Source organism: Taeniopygia guttata, chromosome 3 (genome assembly GCF_048771995.1).
Source record: "Taeniopygia guttata chromosome 3, bTaeGut7.mat, whole genome shotgun sequence".
NCBI classification, from domain to species: Eukaryota; Metazoa; Chordata; class Aves; order Passeriformes; family Estrildidae; genus Taeniopygia; species Taeniopygia guttata.
This window is the reverse complement of record NC_133027.1, coordinates 72,335,899-72,355,546: the sequence shown is the minus strand read 5'-3', so window position 1 is coordinate 72,355,546 and position 19,648 is coordinate 72,335,899. Positions and strand designations below refer to the sequence as shown.

At 46.1% G+C, this 19,648-nt stretch overlaps 2 protein-coding genes across 2 annotated transcripts; one reads left to right on the top strand and one right to left on the bottom strand.

Annotated features, from left to right (window-relative positions):
* Positions 1–8,393: 8,393 nt before the first annotated feature.
* Positions 8,394–14,285, bottom strand: EXOC8 (exocyst complex component 8). Its single transcript, XM_002192733.7, has 2 exons — positions 12,639–14,285; positions 8,394–11,983 (listed from the first exon to the last, which is right to left on the bottom strand). Exons 1-2 carry the CDS (start codon positions 14,160–14,162, stop codon positions 11,375–11,377), a joined length of 2,133 nt encoding a protein of 710 aa, XP_002192769.1. The 5' UTR covers positions 14,163–14,285; the 3' UTR covers positions 8,394–11,374.
* Positions 14,286–14,371: 86 nt separating this feature from the next.
* SPRTN (SprT-like N-terminal domain) lies at positions 14,372–19,648 on the top strand. Its single transcript, XM_030268296.4, has 5 exons — positions 14,372–14,719; positions 15,846–15,945; positions 16,739–16,867; positions 17,612–17,879; positions 18,175–19,648. The coding sequence occupies exons 1-5, from the start codon at positions 14,460–14,462 to the stop codon at positions 18,897–18,899; spliced, it is 1,482 nt and encodes a 493-aa protein (XP_030124156.4). The 5' UTR covers positions 14,372–14,459; the 3' UTR covers positions 18,900–19,648.

Below are 19,648 nucleotides of genomic sequence, written 5' to 3'. Positions count from 1 at the left end.
GCTATGGCTTTGGATATAATAGCAAGACTTTGCTGTAAGCCAGGTGAGGAGTGCTCCAGCAGACTGGTCATGCTACCACCCTCCTGTAGGGAGCTACTAGCATGAGGTTCCGCAGGACCACAAAGTGGACAGGACTAGACAAAAATTGGGGGAGCATAATTTTTCTGCATACTTTTCTTGAATTTTTCCATTGCAGAAGTGCAATCATGTTGATTCACAGCTGTCAGGATGAATGTCCTAGTGTAACAAAAGCAACAGTTTTCCAGTGTTCATTTCCAGGGCTAAAATCCTGCTGAAAAATCTGTTCCTGTGCATAGGGAGGGACTGTTCCTGGTGGAGGCAAAGCTCACAGTGAAGTACCAGCTGTAGAATTGGAGCCAAGAAGTGGCAGAGGCAGCTGCTGCCTGCCTGTCCCATGTTGCCTCCCTGCCTCCAGCCCTGCAAAGTGGTGGGACCAGGAATGCATCAGTAGTGCTGGCTGCATCCACACGTGTAAAGCTGCCTTCTCAGGCTCAGGCAGTGGCAAGATCATATTAGAAATATTTATCCAGCTCCCAGGAAAGAAATAGCACCTCTGTCAATATAGTTCATAGCAGGGCCTCTGACAAAAACCCCAATATATAACCACAGCCACATGGAGTCACAGTTGTCGCTGCACCTGAGGACAGAAGCCGCAATAAAGCCACCCAGGAGCAGCAGCTCTGTGCCGGCTGTCCTTGCTGTGTATCCTGGGCTGGGATGCTGAGCTGCTGGGGCCGAGCTGCAGGCTTTGGGGCTGCTTTATAGCTTAGGTGTTGTGCTGGATGATGTGCTGTGGGCACTGGTGCTAGGCACAGCAGGCTGCTGGGATGTGAGGGTGCTGGAATTCGGGATTCGGAAATTTGGGGCTTGGTGCTAGACTGCGGGTTTGCAGGGCTGCAGAACTGGATGCAGGTCTGCCGGTGTGCTTGGCCGTGGGACTACCGGGACGCCGAGCTGGGGAAGCATGAGGCTTCTGGGTGCTGGGCACAGGGAAATGCTGGGCTGGAGGGCTGCGGGATCCAAGGCTGCAGCGCTGCTGAGTGGAGGGGCTGAAGGACTGAGGAGCGGCGGCGTGCAGGGGCTCTGCGGGGCTGCATGCGGGGCTGGGAAAGGTGCGGCCAGGGGGAGTGAGGAGCTGCTGGGCTGGGAAAGGTGCGGCCGGGGGGAGTGAGGAGCTGCTGGGCTGGGAAAGGTTCGGCCAGGGGGAGTGAGTGAGGAGCTGCTGGGCTGGGAAAGGAGCGGCCAGGGGGAGTGAGGAGCTGCTGGGCTGGGAAAGGAGCGGCCAGGGGGAGTGAGGAGCTGCGGGGCTGGGAAAGGTGCGGCCAGGGGGAGTGAGGAGCTGCTGGGCTGGGCTGGGCGCGGCTGGCGGCGGTGCCGGGATGCGGCAGCGGCAGCAGCGGGCTCCCTCTGCTGGCCCTGCTGCCTCGTCGCCCCGGAGCGGCCACTTCCCTGCACGCCCGTGCCCTGCTGTAGCCGGGAGTTCACAGAGATACCCACCATATCTTGGTGGAGTTTTTCCCCTTTGTGCCTAGAACTGGCAACAGGAGCCTGCATGCCCCGTGTGCCGTGTTGTGTGCCGCCATCAGGTTACTGATCTATTCCCTTAGCCACAGCTTAGAGATCACAGTTTTGCATTCTGAGGCCAGTTTTTCACTGGCTGGAGTCAGTGGACACCAAACAGGATACCAAACTTTGGAATTATCCTTGTTTGCAGCTTGCTGTGGCCGTGTGTGTCACAGAGCTGTGAGCAGAAATGGCACCTGATGCTCTCAGCATCCCTCTTGTCCATACTGCACTGCAATCCTACTAAGAACCACAACAAAATTCTGCTTATAGGTACTTAATGAATCTAATTCTCCTTCTCCCAGGGACAACTGGGACATGTACACAAGCACTGCATGGTGGGGGTATTTTTGTTTCCTTATTGGATACTTTTGATTCCTACTCTAAAACACCTCCAATGTCAGGCATGTCCTGCTGCAAGTACACATAGGCTGTGCTGCACTCATTTCTTCATCTCCTCTTGCATGAACTAAAAATTTGCCCATCTGGTTCACTACTCATCAAGTGTAGGCAGTGCCAGCCCCTCAGGCATGGCACACAGTACAGCGAGTTTCCCAGAGCTGTCCTGTAGCACTTGTGCAGTGTTTGCAGCACTGCTACACCTCAGGGAGTGAGACCTGGCACGGTGCTTCTCACTCACGTGCTCTGTGGACCACTTCTGGAGCTTTCTCTCCAAGCACGCAAAACCTTGATGCTTGAACTGCTTGTGAATAGCAGGAGGAAAACACACTGGTTTTTACCCAATTTTTAATTTGCAGACCCAAATATTTTCCAACAGAGGTGCAGACCATCCATTGCAAATTTAAGGCAACTGGCAACAGGGTTGATTTTCTTAGCTCCCTTTCCCCAACAGATAACCCTCAGGGCCTGCAGACAATAGGCTGCAAACTCTTGGCATTGATAGATGAGCTTCCTCCCCTTCCATACAGCTTGGAAAATTGCTTGCCTGTCTCTTATTTAAGCAAATGAAATAGTCCAACTCCAGACAATGCTAGAGATAGTAATGGAAAGAGGGACCAGATTAGGATTTGAGTCTCCTACCTCCTGATTCTTTCTATCCCTCCCTGCTTTGTTAGATTTATATTAAATAAGAAATTCTTATTCTTAGATTTATATTAAATAAGAAATTTAGTAACAAACTCAGAATGTTAACCAGGATATCTGGGCAAGGAGAGGGACAGAAGAATAACTTGAAAAGTATTGGTGTTTCAGGCTGTAACCTTGATGTAGGATTTGAGCTGGCAAGGTGGGAATTTACAGTCTTTTCTACACCAGCAGCACAGAAAAAATCACTCTCTGCCTTTCCTACTCCTGACAGCCAAGCCTCAGCCAACCGATATTGTCTGCATCAGCACCCAGGGATGGGAGTCTGTCACGGAAAGAACCACACACATACAGCTGCAGCACCAGCACGAATACAGATACACAGAGCAGGAACACATTTTGTGCTGCAGACCCCTGGAGGCAAGCTTGGCTTGCAGATCGTGTACATGCGTGCCAAGATACCTGTGTGTGCTGCAGTATAGGCGTGTTCAAACCCTTGCACTGCAAAATACTAGAGCTATTTTAAGGATGGGGAAGCATCTGGCTAAAAAAAAAAAAAGCCTTGTGTGTTTGTGCCTGGCTTATTTAAAACCCTTGTTTCTTCCAGAATATTGGAAGTAATGAAAGTGCCTGCAGTAAAATACCTGATAAGCCTCTCTTCCTCTATAGAGAGGGTAAATACATGTTATTTTCCAATTAGCTCTTGCTCTGAGCAATTATGTTGATCAAATAATTGAATAAGTGACAGGAATGTGAATTCTGGAGACAGTTAATTTCATTCATCTGCCAATTTATAGCCTGACTTGCATGAACACATAAACCAGGCTAACGTGTTATTTATAACTTTGAAAATGCAATTATAGTAGTCAAACATGAAGAGCTGTGTGTGCAGAGAGGAAGGTTTCTGCTAGTAAATTATAATAATAGCAAAATGAGGGAATGTGTTCTTTATGCCAGTATGTAGGACAGGAAGGATGTGAGACCTGTATTTGAGAGAGTGAAAAAGGCTGGTGTCAGCATTAGCAGCTGGAGCAATGGCCCTGGCCTGAATGTGGGGCAGAGGGGCAGCTAAGCCTTACCTCCTGTTTTGTGAGACATTGTATGTGTCCTGCCCCAGGGACTGTTAGTGAGGGCTAAACACGTCCCCCACCTTCCCATACTCTTCTTTCCAAGTGAAGCTGAGCATCATTTCTGATGGAGAACCAAGACTGTGATCCTTTGCATGAAGGTGAGTGCAAGAGATACAAACCAGGTGTTTTCTGCTTGGGGTTGGTCTTGGATGAGGGGTGAGCATCACAGTGCTCTGGAAAAAGCTCCAGTTGAGTGTGCTCAACTACAAGTTACTTGGAACACTTGAAGTCAAAACCAGGTCCTTGACTTCCATCAAAAGTATCCTTCTTGCGAGTTTTCTTCAGGAAAAACAATAACAATTGTAATAATAATTTTTAGAAAGCTCATCAGGAATGCAAACTATGTGATTTTTCTTCTTAAAGCGATCTTTAAATTGTCTTAACTGACCGTACCTTTTATCTGAACACCCTGTAGCAACCTGGCTTACCGCACTAATTAGCAGAGATACACAGTAATAAAAGTAGTGTGCAGGCATGAGCCACTGCCTCACAGGGTGTACAACCTGGCTGAGTGCTACACTGGCTGCAAGGAGGAAATCTGTGCAATTAATTGCTTCCTGATTAAAGGCATTTGCAGTCTGGCCCTTAAGTCTGCAAGGCCTAAAAACACATGCTGAGTTAAATATGGAATTTGCTCACAGTACTCAAAAACATTGCTCCAGACAGCAGGATTCAGTGTGGTAATTTTGGTTGGAAATACACACTTTCCAGTCTAAGCATATTTTACCCCATGCTGAGTACTTAGAAAGTGCCCCAGCCCAAACTAAAGGGCCACAGAAGGACATGTGGGGATTTAAAACAGTTTCTAAACCAGCTTAGTTGAGCCCTTACCATTTTCCTGAGAAGACATGCTCTTACAGCAATTAATTTCACAGGGCATGAGGCAGCAGAGGCAGAAATCCCACAGGAGGTCTCAGGCTGAAAGGCTATTTAAATGGTAATAAACTTCAGTGGAAGACAAAAACTAGTGACTGATTAGAGACATACCAGGAGAGGAGTTATCTGGTGTGAAGCTGCGGGCGGTGGCTCCTCCCGGGCCTTCTGTTCCCTGCACACATCTCTTGTCACCAAGCAAACAAGATGGGGTTAATCCTGCCGGCAGGGAGGAGGCAGCGGACAGCGGGAGGAAAATGCACACCACGGGAGGTTCTGGAGTTGGGCAAAATGAGGGAGGGTGGTGTGTGTCAGGAGGCTGGGACAATGCCAGCCAGCATTGTGTCAGGTTCAGGAGGAGCCATGTCTCAGAACAGCAGGTGATCCAGCCTCCATGTGCACCCTTCCTTAAGTGTCATCGTTTCCTGAGGGCATTTCCTCCACCCTGATGTGCTGTCACCTATTGCAGCCGGTCAGATGAAGTGACTTTATTTTAGTGTGTCCAACACTGTTATTGCTGCCTCCTGGAAAGTTGTGGTGCTGATGATTTTGGAGCCTACTGCTCCCACCTAAGAGGGAGCAGGCTTGGTTTGGGACTACCATTTGTCACACTAGAGCCGAGATGTCCTAGGAGCACACATTTTGTTTGCTTATGTGGTGCTGTTGCTCTGGTGCTACTCTCCCATCCCTTCTTTGCCAATTGTTTTTGCAAATTTCAAAAGAAATTTACTGATCTTCCATTTGTTAAAAGCACTTTAGGATCTAATTGCCTCTGACTATAGGAGTGGGCTTCCCAAATTCAGGGAGGCATCTTCAGTGCGTATTTAAGCACCTTGCTGGGTGGAAGTAAGAGGGACAAAGATTACGGATCTTTCTTTGCAAGCCTCCCAATCCCTCTTCTCCCCACCAACTTTGTCAATGGTAAGAGCAGACAGGCAGTTAATGTAGCCTGAATTGTGTTAGGACAGATGTACGGACAGTAACTCAACATTCAGTTTGACATCCTCCCTCCACAAAGCGAGTCGGGCACCTCTGCTGGAGTGGTTATATTGTGGAGTGCAAAAACAAACAATCCTGCCAATTGTTGGTGAGGGGGAAATAAAGCAGAGCAGGAGCTGCTTATCAGAGATCTACATTTTGAGAGAAAAAAAATCACTGAATCCTGAGGAAGGAAGGGTTCTCTGCAGAGCTTCAAGTACTCTCTTGACAATCCCATCCTGCAAGAGCTGGGCTCCTTCCTATAGCGAGTACTGGGTTTGGAAAATTAACATAACAGGAATCCCCAGACTGCAGCAGTGCTGTAAACCTATAGTTAAAACAAAACAAAGCAAAACACTTCAGTCTGACTGGCACAGATTGTTGTCTGTGAATTGTGATTTTTAGTAACAGTAGGAATGACTCAAAGCCCAGAGAACTCAAAGTCCAGAATTCTGGAAGAATCTGAGGCAAAGTTTTCCCTCATCCCAGTCAGTTTGGAGAATGTCTGAAGTTCAGATCTTAATTTTGCCAAAGTTTGCAGTGTTTAGATTCACATGCCTTGTATCACAATGGATTAGACTAAGTCTCTCTTACCTTCATGAGATTCTTGATTTTGTTTGGACCAGTTTCTAGGAGGACAGAGGAAAAACTGCGTGTCTTGCTGCAATTTGATGATGTATGCTTTTAATTTATTTTTTTTCAATAACTTGAAAATATCATCAATCTGAGCGTCTCCAAGACTTTGCCAAGCAGCAGTGAAGTTAACACTACCCACTCTTCTTCCTGGTCCACCTTCCTGGTGCATTGCACTTATTAATCACATGGCCAAGATGTTATTAGCACTCTGAACAAGATTCCCAAAGCTGGAGGGCCACATTATATTTTGGGCAATCTAAGAAGATGTCTCAGGGTCCAGGTCCTGCATTGACACAAAGAGATCAATTTCTCAGCTTTTGTACCAGCTCTGCTCTTGCAGTGGATGGTGAGAACAGATGGAATGCAATGGTGTCTGCTTGCAGGGGCTGCCCGCGTTCCCTGTGCCGAGGGGATGCTCCCCAATGCACTGCTCCCACGGGACCCCCGCTGGTGGCCCTGCACCACAGCAGCTCGCTCCAAGAAATTTGGGGAGCAGCTCTTCTCCATCCTCCTACAGCATCTTCCACTTGGGTGGGAAGTGCGATGCTCTGCCCATCAAAAGGAAGGTGGCTACTGCATGGGGAGGGAGAGAGAACAAATAGCACAGGGCCTCAGACAGATCATTTAAAATTGCCTTAAAACTGCCCTGATCAGCCATGTAAAGCCCCAGGAAGGGTACTACTTCTCAGTGGACAGCACAGGCCAGGTCCCTTGCCAGTACTTTATCTCTGCTGTGTCCAACTGAGCACATCTGTAGCAGATAATCTAGTTCAGCTTGTAACCCTGAAATTGAGAACTGTTTTACAGGGCATGTTGAGGCTGCTGAAGCTGTATAAGCAGTTTCCTAAAGACAGAAGAGGTGTATTACCTCTTGTAATACACACAACTCTGTGTCCAAGGTGGCTCAAACAAATTCTGATCTATTACTCCAGTCAACATCCCTTGAAGTGGTAAATGACATAAATCCCCACAGTTTAGGGTATTTCTCTCTCCACTATCCCTCAGACTTTGTAGGGATTGAAGGCATATAACAACTCCCGAACCTGTGAGGAAAAAGATGTCTATAATCACAGAGCTGCTTGACAGAAAAGCCCCATGCCAGATTTGATTTTCATCAGAAAAAATACACTGAAGTCTGTAAAACTACTAATAATTTTAAGTAAAAGGCAACCCAGTTAAATTGAAACAGTTGGGCAGCAAAGGGAATACAAAGAGCGTGTAAATTATAACGACTGGTGGTGGGGACCTTCTCTGTTACCATGCTGGAGTGCAAATCTGTGCTGTGAGCATGAAGTTACACAGGAATTTCAATACTGAAATAAATGACCAAAGGTCACACAAACTTGACTTTCAGAAGTCACTAATCCGAACATTTTACATGAGACATAGAACTGCAGCTGGGACAAGCAACTCTTCACACTTTTGCAGGGGCTTGAAGTGTAGCAGTATTTTTCAGGCAGAACACAAGTTACATGTTGGTACCTACCTTAAAGAAAAGCCGAAAGGCGAGATACTCTGGAGGACACCTACCAATGGTACAGAAACACCTCAGGGAAACATGAAGAACTAAAAAATAAACAGTACAATTACAAAATGCAGAACACAACCACTACCAAGGAATGAAAAAGATCTGAACATAACATCTGGATCATTCTCGGCAGCATCTTCTTTCCCCAGCATGCTACCTAAAACCGGTCAAGCCACACTGCAGGCAGCACAGCTTCCATGCCTGTGCCTGCTCGCAGCCTGCTCAGGTTTCAGTGCACAAAGCTCCACCTAGTGAGGGGACAGGCTGTACTACACATTCAGCACCCAAGGTAAGCGTGCATGGACTCAACACAAAAATGTCTGCAAGATAACAAACCCTTTAGCATTACACTGCCTCGGTGTTGATAATCCATCACGCACACACACTCAAAGTCCCATCAGACCAGAGTACAGCCTCTCTGTGTCCAGAAACATTCTTCCAGCATCACCTCGCTGAAGTGGCTTTGTAAGAATGTAACTGAAGTGACATCACTTGGCTTTCATCAGCTGGCTGCTGCTCACCTCTCCCTCACAAGGGACTGACCTGAAGCTCTCTGACTTCACTGGAACTCCAAACCAACATCCACTTTCTGGTGATCAAAATAAATACACCACTAGTGCTGTGTGTCCAAAAGTTTTAATACATTGTCTTCACTGTTCAGAAAAGTTATTGCATTAAATTCTAATACATAAATTTATCTGAATTAAAAAATAATAAATTTTCATAATTTTGTCACAGCAGCTAAAGGAAACCAGATTTTATTTGCAGTTGTCTCAAAAAAAAACAGTATTAGTTCTTTCTCTAATTAGCAGAACTGTAATTTATTCAGTAGTTACTACAAATCCCAGCTTGAACAACACTATCCCCACAAGTGTACAGCTTAGGAAAAGGAAAGTGCCATTCCAAAACTGAAATTTATTGAACTATGACTCAGCATACACCGATTTTTCTCTGTTAAACAAGTTACCATAATACAACTTAAGTTTAATTCCACACCATTTTCTTTATGTTAGTGTTTTTCTTTTATGATGACTTAGAGTCACAAGTTACAAAATATCAATGCCACTTATAGCAGTTTACACAACCCACACCTGTTTGAATTGTGACAGACACAAGAACATGATGTTTAATGATCCAAATGAAAAGATCCCCTGATGCCTTAAACCCAAAATCAGTGTAAGCCCACTGCCCCATGGACGACAGCAGAGACAAAATCAGTAGGCTCAGTGAGCCATAAACAGATTGATGAAAGGCTCAGTGACAGAGGCATAAACAGAGCATGTGGCAGAATTACATTCTACACATCATTCTCCGAGAAGGGTAAGCTGTGCTACACCAGCTCACAACAGAAGCACGAACAGGACTCTCCTCCTTTTCATTCTCATGTTAATGCTTAGGAGTTGGGAAACTACAATTTAGCTTCTTGCATAAAATCCCCAAGCATCACAGTAATCAGTCTAGAGTTCCAGATCTAACCCTTCTCTTGCAAACACACACATAAAGATAAGGCTCGTCTGTATTTATTCTGCATTCTTCTGCTGTTAAATAAAAAGAAATATACCCATGTTCACAGAAAAAAAAGCCATCTCTTCTCCCTCTCCTTCAAAATACCCATCACCACAGACAGCTCTCATTTATAATTCACTTGAACACATTTCTCAGATTAGGTTTCCCACTTTAAACAGATGACAGAGGTTATATTACTTTGCTGTACTTCACTAGGTTCTGATATCAAAACCAGTTCACTACTGAAATAACACCAATAGGACTCTCTCTCTTTGACAGAATATGTTACACAAGTTCTAACTCACTGTCCCTGTCCCTTAAAATAAAAGTATACCTATTTCACTGGTTTTCAATCAATGCAAGCTGGGAGCAACAAGTTACCCTTTAAAAACATTTTGAATGACTTTTTTTGTGAGTTGCTAGCAAAAGGCCCAAACACTGCAAAGCAAGTGAGCAGAGACAATAGGATGCTTTGCAAAATCTGACAGCTCAAAAGGCATCCAAAGAGCAAGAGAACAAAACCCAGCCACTGTAGAAACTGCACTGAACTAGCTCTATGAAAATAGGGAAAAATTAAGAAGCTTCAGTATATAGTTACACAGAATGATTTACTAGTGATACCTTTTGTCTGTTCAGGTAGTCACAAGGCATTCATTACCATGACACAAACTGCAGAAGTTTTAATTTGAAAGTGTTACAGGAATGGGATATTTAGTTATTCTCGTTAAGGACACTTTTTGAGGGACTGATCACAAGGTCCCTTAGCTGTAACATGATTTTCTCACAATTAAGAAAGTTTGCACAGAAGCAGAAGAAGTTTGCACAGCTTAGAAGTTGAAGCTGAGAGCTTGCCAAAGCCATCCTTGACAAAAGACTTGGCTTATTTTATTTTCAGACATACACTGTATGAGACAGCCAACACCATTCAATCCAAACATAAGAGCATTTGTATAAACTTTCCCCATCAACATTAAAATTGCCAACCAAATCCTTGTGATTTCTGAAAAAAGACAGTTTTTCTGGCTTATTGCTGTACTACAGGAAATGATGCTAGTTCTTGCAGGAGACAGTGCATGTTTCAAATTTCACATCTCTTACATAAAAGCCTCAGAGTCCCTTCACCAGGTGCTGCTTCTGATCTGTACAGCAAAACTAGCATTCCATTTCTTCCAAATGAAACAGTCCCTCTCCCTGCCCTGCATGTCTCAAGAGCATTTATGCCTCTTCACCATGGTTCCAACCAGGAGACAACAGCCCATAATGCATTTGTGACAGCCCCTCAAGCAACAGTGCACACTTCACTAAATGGACATGACCCCAATTAGATCTGTGAGAAAACATGGAAGAGGAACATAAAGAGGAAGGGAAGCGATTTATTCTCACTTCTCTTGAAGCAAACAAATGGTTCTGACAGCAGGTTTGTTTTCAGACAACTATAACTCAGGCTGACAGGCCAGCTTACTTAACAGAAGAAGCCCCTTCACACAAACACCAGAACCTATATTAAAAACATTTTTATTTCAATCTGCCTCTGAAATGAATGAAGATAATCTCAATGTTAAAGAAAAGTCTGCATTGCTACCACAAAAATCACATTGTGCAAATCCATGTCATTTATCTGCAGTGCTGAGTCACATGTGGTGGACGTGCCTTATTGAATACCACATCCTGGGAATGCTTCAGCACTTCCCCTCCTACCAGAACACTGCCTTAAAAAAGAACTGCTACAGTGACATGATGAGAATTGATCTTTTCCTGCCATCTGCTGTATATGTATGTAAGACTTTCACAAACAATTGGCCAAAATTTGTGTATTACAGTTATTTCCCACGTCACAAATACTACACAAGCCCTTCATACAGGATATGCTGTCAAAGGACATGTGACCTCCACCTTCTCACTTCCCTACACCCCATCCACCAAGAAAAGCATTGCATGCTTGCAGGTATTGATTCAAAGTCTTCAGCTTCTGGAATGCAGCAGATAAGAGTTCTGCATCTTTCAGGGACTCAGAAAACCCCTGTTTAGTTCATCTGCTCAATGTACATCTTCAGTAAGTGCTGCCACCTTGTTCCGAGGAACAGTTAGGTTCACTTCACACCACAGAGGTGGTACTTTCCGGATTTACACGCATCAATCTTGAGGCATTTCTCAGATCCTGTAGCTGCTTGGCTGGTTTTCCAACTCCTTCCTCAAACCTTTTTTCCACAACAGGAAGGACAGTTTCATACAGGAAAGAAGCATTCTGCCTAATGAATGCTTTTTTCTCCGGGTCCTGTTCACACCGTAAACTGTAATCGACATGCTGGACAGCCACCAGGATGATTTCCACCAGACTCTCCAGGAGAACCATATGCAGCTCTGGGAAGTAAAGCTTTAATGCTTCCTCCAAGAAGGCCATAGTCTGCTTAGTGAAAGCTACTACAGTGTAACTGAGGTTGACCCAGCAGTCATCCCCTGTGTATTGGTCAAAATTGCCCACCCCACAGCTCCTCATCTCCTCCCTGAGCTTCCCCAGCGCCTCTGGAGTCATCAGGTTCATCCGTCTCCACATCTCCTCAGAATTGCGGTGCTTGGTGGCCTCGATGATGATATCCTTGTAGCTCTGCAAAGCACCTTTGATATCCTTTACCAGAAGGGCATGAATAATGAAGGTGAGATCCAGTCCAATCTCGCTCAGCTGCTTGCAGTGCTCTTTAGCCACCTGGGATAACAAAGAAAAGGATGTTATTACTGTGCAGGCTCCCTTTTCATCTTACACGTTTATCAAATTCATCTCAGAAAACCGAGAAGGGCTAGTCATACTTATTTCTTGTGCTTTAAGAATCTCATTAATGAGAAATTAATAACTGAAAGATACACCCTGGCTGTCAAAAAATCTCTGGACAATTACACTATGTAACCCACACGCATAAGCTTCTTTTTCCCCCCTCCCAATCAGCAGCCGAAAGAAAGCATAACCTGAGAAAGTTAGTCTTGCAAAAAAAGTATGAAAATGTACCTAAGGACAGCCTTGGAAATCAAAGAGAAAGTTTTGAAGTACTTATAATTCAGGTGTAGTTTATGTAAATTTTAGGACCTCCTACTAGTTACAGGTAAATTGAGAATCAACACATTTTGCATTCCTGATAAAGGCAGGGTTTTCCTTGGCCTGTATTATAACCTTAAGGATTTCCTCTGTGAACTGAAAAGAACCCAAACAAACCTCGAATGAATATTAATCTTTCAACTCAGGAAACCTCTCTGGAGACCCACACAAGAGTCAACAACCAAACTAGAGTTAGAAAAGAGACTTTAAAGCTTTGAAGCCTTTGTTTCAGCTGCTGTGCCCCACCACCCACCTCTCTGGACTCTCTTACCTTGACACACTCTGCCGCAGTTGACAAACTCTCTTTGCTATCAAACACTTGCTTACTGAAGGCATCTACAAACATCCTCATGGACGAGCGGGCCCAGACAACAAACGCCGAGTAGCAGCCGTTGTTGCCGGCGAAGTCCGTCTCAAACTCCCTGGCCGTCTCCAGGAGGCTGGTGAAGAAGACGTGGCAGAGCTTGTGGATGTAGAGCAGCGTGGCGCCCTCGATGCGCAGCTGCCGGATGGCGGTCTGCACCGCGGCCGCCCGGTTCTTCAGGAACAGCTCGCACGCCTTGGTGGACTGGCCCAGGCGAATGAGCTGGGACACAGCTCGGCGGGTGGCCCGCGGCCCTCCGCGCAGCGAGCGGTCCGGGGACAGCTCGAACACCAGCACGTCCGTCAGCTGCCGGACGCGCTCATCCACCTTGGCCCGCAGCTCCTTCACGGGCTGGCTCGCAGGCTTGTCCGCCAGGTACTCGTTCAGCTTATCCAACAGGTCAACCGCCCCCTCGAAGTCCCGCTGAGCAATGCAGACGTCCAGGTCCTCGGGCAGCTCCTGGATCCACTCAAGTGAGAGGTCAACAACCTCCTCCTCGGCGGAGGGCTCATCCTCCTCCTCCTCGTCCTCATCCTCGTCGAAGGGGTTGGTGGACTCGGGGGGCGCTGGGGCGGGCCGGGGCAGGGCCTCCTGCTCCAGGCGCCGCTTCTCGCTGAGGGCACGGCTGCGCTTGGTCTCCTCCAGCACCTCCAGCCACTCTTTCTTGATCTTGGCGTTCTCAGCCTGGAAGATGCGGCTCTCGGGGAACATGAGCAGTTTGAACATGTCCTTCATAGGCGGGTTGTCCTTGACGTTGACCACGGCCAGCCCGTCGAGGGGGTACAGGGCGTCGTAGCGGTAGGCGCCGCGGCGGTTGGGCAGGGCGGTGGCCACGAGCAGGCAGTCGTTCATCAGGAAGGCGTGCACCCGCTGGATCTGCGCCATGTGGTCCGCGTCGTACTCCACCAGGTCCCCGTTGTACACCAGGTACTTGCCAGGGCTCTCGGGCAGGAGGTCGCGGCAGCCCTCCACCTTCTCCAGGAGGGTGGTGAGAGTGCGCTGCCGCCCCTCCTCGCTGGCCGCCGCGTCCTTGGCCGACAGCGGCAGGAAGGGGTCGGCGGCGGCGGCGCGGCGGGCGCCCAGCGCGGGGTCGTCGCGGTCGGCCTGGAGGAGCAGCGCCTGGGTGACGGCCTCCATGATGCCCTTCTGCTCGGTGAGGATGTGGCTGAGCTGGTACATCTCGCTCTCCAGGTAGCTGATTTCCCGCGCCGTCTCGATGAACTGCCGGTAGTTTTGGTACACATTGCGCTTCAGGCTCTGCGCCGTCTCCTCGCTCAGCGCCTGGATGCGCTGCCGGTGCTCCTGCAGGTCCCGGTCCCCGTCCGACTGCTGCGACAGCTGCTTCACGTACTCCCCCGCCGCGAAGCCGCCCGACTCCAGCTGCCGCCGCAGCCGGCTCCCGCCGCCGCCCTCGCCCAGCGACAGCGCCATGTCCGCCCGCAGCCGCCGCCGCCGCCCGGTACCCGCCCGGGCGATACCCGCCGCGCCTGCGCCCCGCGGCTGGAGCGGCCGCCTGCGGTGACGGGATGGGGCCGCGCCGGGCGGGGGCGGAGCGGAGGGAAGCGAGGCGAAGGGAAGGGAAGGGAATGGAAGCGGCGCAGGGGATGTTGCCGGCCCGCGCACTCGGAAGGACGCGACGGCAGCGCCCGCGGGGCGGTGCTGCGCGTGCGCCGCGGCGGCTGCGGGTTTCGGTTGCGACGTGTGCCGGCCGACGGAGCCGCGCTCGGGATGGAGGACGAGGATTTCTTGTTGGCCCTCAGGCTGCAGAGGGAATGGGAAGAGCAGGACAAGGCAGCAGCGGCAGCAGCAAAGCGCCCTGATGTCTCTCCGTGCCGCTCATCCCACCGCCCGCTGTCGGTGGTGGACGAGGCGTGGGAGCTGCTGGACCCCAGCCCCGACGTGCACGGCCTGTTCGTGCACTTCAACCAGACTCTCTTCTGGGGCAAGCTGGAGGCTGTCACGGTGTCCTGGAGCCCCCGCATGACCAGGTGCGGCAGCGGGGGATGTGGGCCGAGCTGCCGGGGCTGGGCCGGTCCGTGTGTCCGGGAGCTGCCCGCCGTGCCGGCACCGCGGGGCCGCAGCGTGTGGCTGCGAGTGTCGGGGAGGAGATGTCGCTGGTCTCTCTGTGCTGCTCCTCGCCGTGCCCCGCTAGCACCCCGCTGGTGCCGTGGCTTCTCTTCCCGGGCACTTGGATGTTCCGCATCTCTGGCAGAGCTCGTACGGCGGGACATGAGTTGGTCGCTGTCATTGTCTCCCTTGCCTTGCATCTGTCGTCCGTAGCAGCCATCAGTGGCTTTCCACGGGGTGCAGGCAAGCTGGAGGGATGTTAAAATGGAAGAAATTACTTGGTCTTAGATGATGTGTGTGGAAGCCTCACATACTCGTGTTGCTGCTCTGGTTCTCAGTTTTTATGATAGTTTTACTGCACAGCAGAAGGGCAAATATGAACCAATAATAGTATATTAGAAAAATTTAGAATGGGCTAGGAAGGGGAATATAGAAGAAATCTGAGGTTAAACAAACCCAGAAATCTTTAAAGTGCAGGCTGCAGTTCTGCAGCAGATGCAGTTGCTGGCAGCTGGAGTCCCACCACCTCGTATCCTCTGCTGGCTGCGGTATTCTTTAGACATTTGGAAATAGTTGGATGTTGTACCGATTGAGGGCTAACTCAGTTGGACTAACACAGACAAAAAAAACTGGTGTTTGCTGGATTAGAGCACAGAAGTGGAGGTATATGTAGGTTCGGATTGAGCCAAAAGTTGATGAAGGGTGGGGAGTGAAATTGAAACAACTGCCAATTAAGTCTGCATTTGCTGCCGTGAATCTCCAGCCTATGTGCATTGTATTTTAGTTCATCACAAGTTCTAAAGGAAACATTTTTCTACCTTCAAAACAGGTTTTTCTACTATAAGGAACTTGTGGATATTTTCTTTCTTTGCTTAATGATGCTGAATTTTTCAGGTAACTACTCAAAGTGATTTTATTCCATGTTCTGAGTGACCTAACATGTGTTTACAGGGTATGGCATTTTGACTTAAATTCTCTGTTTTCTTCATGTGCTACAATGAAGAAAGAAACAAATACATTTTCGTATTTTCTTTCTTTTCCTCTCAGCTCTGCTGGTATCTGTTCATATCACGAACGTAGTGGGTTGTGTTCCATTCGTCTCAGTGAGCCGCTTCTAAAGTTACGGCCAAGGAAGGATCTTGTGGAGGTATTTGAACGTGGCTTATGAATCTGCACGTGAAGTGTTTTGTGCACACCCCCCACTTCATACAAACATTTTAGATTTCATAGTGGGATTCTGTTATGCAGTAACTTATAGGTCATAAAATAGCACTGGCTTTACTGTTACATTCATGTGGCTTGTGTTGCAGTACCATGGTAATCTTTAGTTTTATGTTTCTAAGTGGGCAGCTCCAAGTAGAAGTCTAAAGTCACTTTTTATTTTATTGACTTTATATAGAGAAAATAACACCCCAGGCTTTTAACTTCACAATTATCCTTTAATATTCAAACCAAACATGGACTATAGTTTTGAAAGGGCCAACAGCAGAAAATAAGGATATAGGTTATGACTTAACATGACATTTTATTGCTTTTGGGCCTCTGCCAGAGTTGCTGCTTTGAGCTGGCTGAACATTCAGATTTGCCTAACAACAGAAATGCTGTAGAATTTCAGCTTGCTCAAAAGTGGCTCTTTTTGGGGGTTGTGTAGGGGATGATGTCTTTAAAGATCCAATTTAAATTTGAGGATTATTTCTCCTTTTTGGAATGCTGCTTATGGGGCTGATATTACGCAGTGTGTTTTAGTGATGTGGGAATAGGGGTAATTTGGTTTGATAGATCAAAGTATTATGTTTTTATGACCCAGACTGAGTATGTGAATAATCAAAGATTAGATCAGTAACCACAATCAATGTAGAAGAGTACAATACTTGCAGCTTAATAATGAAACTGAAAATGCAATGCTTTTCATTGAATATCTAATGGTTGCATCATTTCAGACGCTGTTGCACGAAATGATCCACGCCCTGCTCTTTGTTACTCATAACTACAAAGATCGTGAGTCTCATGGACCTGAGTTCTGCAAGCACATGCGTCGTATTAATCTCCTGACTGGAGCCAATGTCACAGTAAGAATAATCCTCTTCACCTTCTTTAATAGAGCTTTCTTCTTGATTTGCTGTTTTAGTTGACCGGTGCAGATTAAGTAATGTTCTTATTAGACACTCCACAGTTGGTACCAATACAAATTTGCATCCAAGTGTATGCTAGTTCCATAGTTATTTGTTGGGAATGGTGGTGGGAAGAGGTTGAGGAAGATGTGGTGAGCTGTTAGTCATGTAATTTTTCAGGTATGTTCTCCGTAAGATTTTTTCTTTAAGCTTTTGTGGTAAACTAGAAAGAGCTTCAATGGTATCAGGGACAGAAGTGCTCCATGTGAAGAGCAGTCAAGATTTATGTCAATAGAGGGTCAATATTTCTGTCAATATTTAAAAATAATGTGTCTAATAAGATCAATTAAGGTAATAACTGAAAGGAGAATACAATACTGGTATTGTTTGAAATGCTTTCTAAACAGTACATCTTCTATGTGAAATTGTAGATAGATTTCCAAAATTATCTTTTTGCAGTTCCAACAAGATAACCAGGACATATTCCTACGCTTCCTATCTTTTTTTTAAAGCTTTGTTGATAAATTTTTACTCAGATCTAGCTCTTTTAACTGCTAATATAAAAATCACAGCAGTACTGGAAGGAATTGAATGGAAATGGATTTTTTAAAAAACATTTTAGAGCTAGTGATATAAAGTTTGTAACTTCCTGAGTGACTGTTTTTTTGTGGATTTTTTTTTTTGTTGTTTTTTTAAATGTAGATCTATCACAATTTTTATGATGAGATTAATTTGTACCGCCAGCACTGGTGGCGGTGCAATGGCCCCTGCCAAAACAGAGCACCTTACTTTGGATATGTGAAGCGCTCAATGAACAGAGCACCCTCTGCACATGACTTCTGGTGGGATGAACATCAAAGGACGTGTGGGGGCACGTTCACAAAAGTGAAAGAGCCAGAGAAATTCTCAGAGAAGTCCAAGCAGAAAACTCAGACAGCAAAACCTCCACATTTCAAGTCAACTAACGAAGGTATTTTATGATTTTGTTTTTCTTTTCTGAACTGTGTTTTTGTCCAGACATTTTCTTGAACGAATATGGACCAAACACTACATAAGCTTGGTTTTGATGTTACTGTTATGTAGCCAAAGAACAGGGCCTTTTATTTTTGCACTTCTAGGCTGCTCCTCAACTGAATTGTCTACAAAATGTTTAGTTTGATGCATTATTTTCAAGCAGCAGATTTTTTTTGTGTGAAGCACCTCAAATAATAAGCCCATGACTTTTTAATGAAAATATTAATTTATTTTTTAATCTGATTTTGCAGGCAAGACACAAATGCATGGTAATTGCAAAGACCTGACTCCTTTTAGTGGAACGGGATATCGGCTTGGAGGAGGAGGCGGTGTACTTTCAGAGAAAAACACAAATGCCGGCAGCTCCACTGCAAACAGTGAAGCACATGGCTCACTGCATCATTCAGCAGTAAGGACACCACCAATCCCTAAAAATGAGATAAAACTGGAAAAATTACCCCATGGCAGTATCTTTCCGCTTCATACCAAAGGTGCCGCTGAGAAGAGCAGCTTAGCTTTAAAGAGTGAGTTTCCAAAACTCTCTGCTGCTCACCCAGAAGATGATGAGAATGACTGTGGATTGCCTGCTAGGATGGCTCATGTTGCTGAAGAAACAACAAGCCAAGGCTCACCAGTTGGCAAGAGAGCTATGCCATCTTCTAACTGGTCACCAAAACGAATTTGTTTGGAGCAGACCCCAAGAGCTCAGGGTGCATCTGAGAAAAAAAGCTTAGAATGTGTTAATACACTGCAGCAATGGCCAAAAAAGGAAGACAAAACGGCCTTTGAAAAGTATTTCAACAAAAAGGGGGCTACTGATGTCACTACAACTACAAAAAACAGAGTTGAACTTTCACAGTCCTCTGCAAGTCCTAGCAATCCTGTGAGGCAGGAGAGAAGAGTCACTTGTCCTGTCTGTGAGACTGATCTTTTGGAATCTAAAATAAATGAACATCTTGATTCTTGTCTTTCGTAGAACAGCAGAAAGTTTCTTAAAAAGATAAACCAGGGCTGGAAACATCGTTTGAAAGGTAATTTTTGCTCAGGGTTTGCTTAGCTGTGGTTAAACTCCGTGTACCTGCTCTGAAGTGGAATTTAAAATGTAGCTGACCTCCATATCCTCACATTGGTAAGTAAAAATTGTGTGGAATGCTGCTAGGAATACTGGTAAAGACTGTTCCTGGGCATGTCGTAAAAGATTTCATGATTTTCCAGTTAAACTTTCTTCAAGTGCTATACAGGACAAATGATGATTAAAGTGACATTACCTGCCAGTCTTTGTTTTGCTTCCTCTGGAAGGCAGCCACGTTCGTGGTTAGCAGGCCGGTCAGTTGAGCACTAAAGCCATTGTGCCATGAAAAGTTATGAGTGCCAGGCACATGTGAGCTTCCTGAAATGTTCTCTTATTGCACTAAGGTACTTAATGGGTTAAGCATTAAACAGTGTGATTCCTTACAATAAGTAAAACTGATTGTATATTTGCTTAAACATAAAAATAGTTTTATATAAATAACTATTAAGCAATATTGTTTTATATCTTGTTACTGGAATTTTAAATGGCTATACATGTTTACAATATTACTGCTGTTCCCTTAACTAATTTTAAATGCTTTATATCTTTAAAAATGTTGACACTAAGTTTTAAAAATATTGACACTAAGTTTAATGTAAATTGCTTTGTTCTTGCATACTCTGAATAAATTGTTACTGAAGTTTAAATTTTCA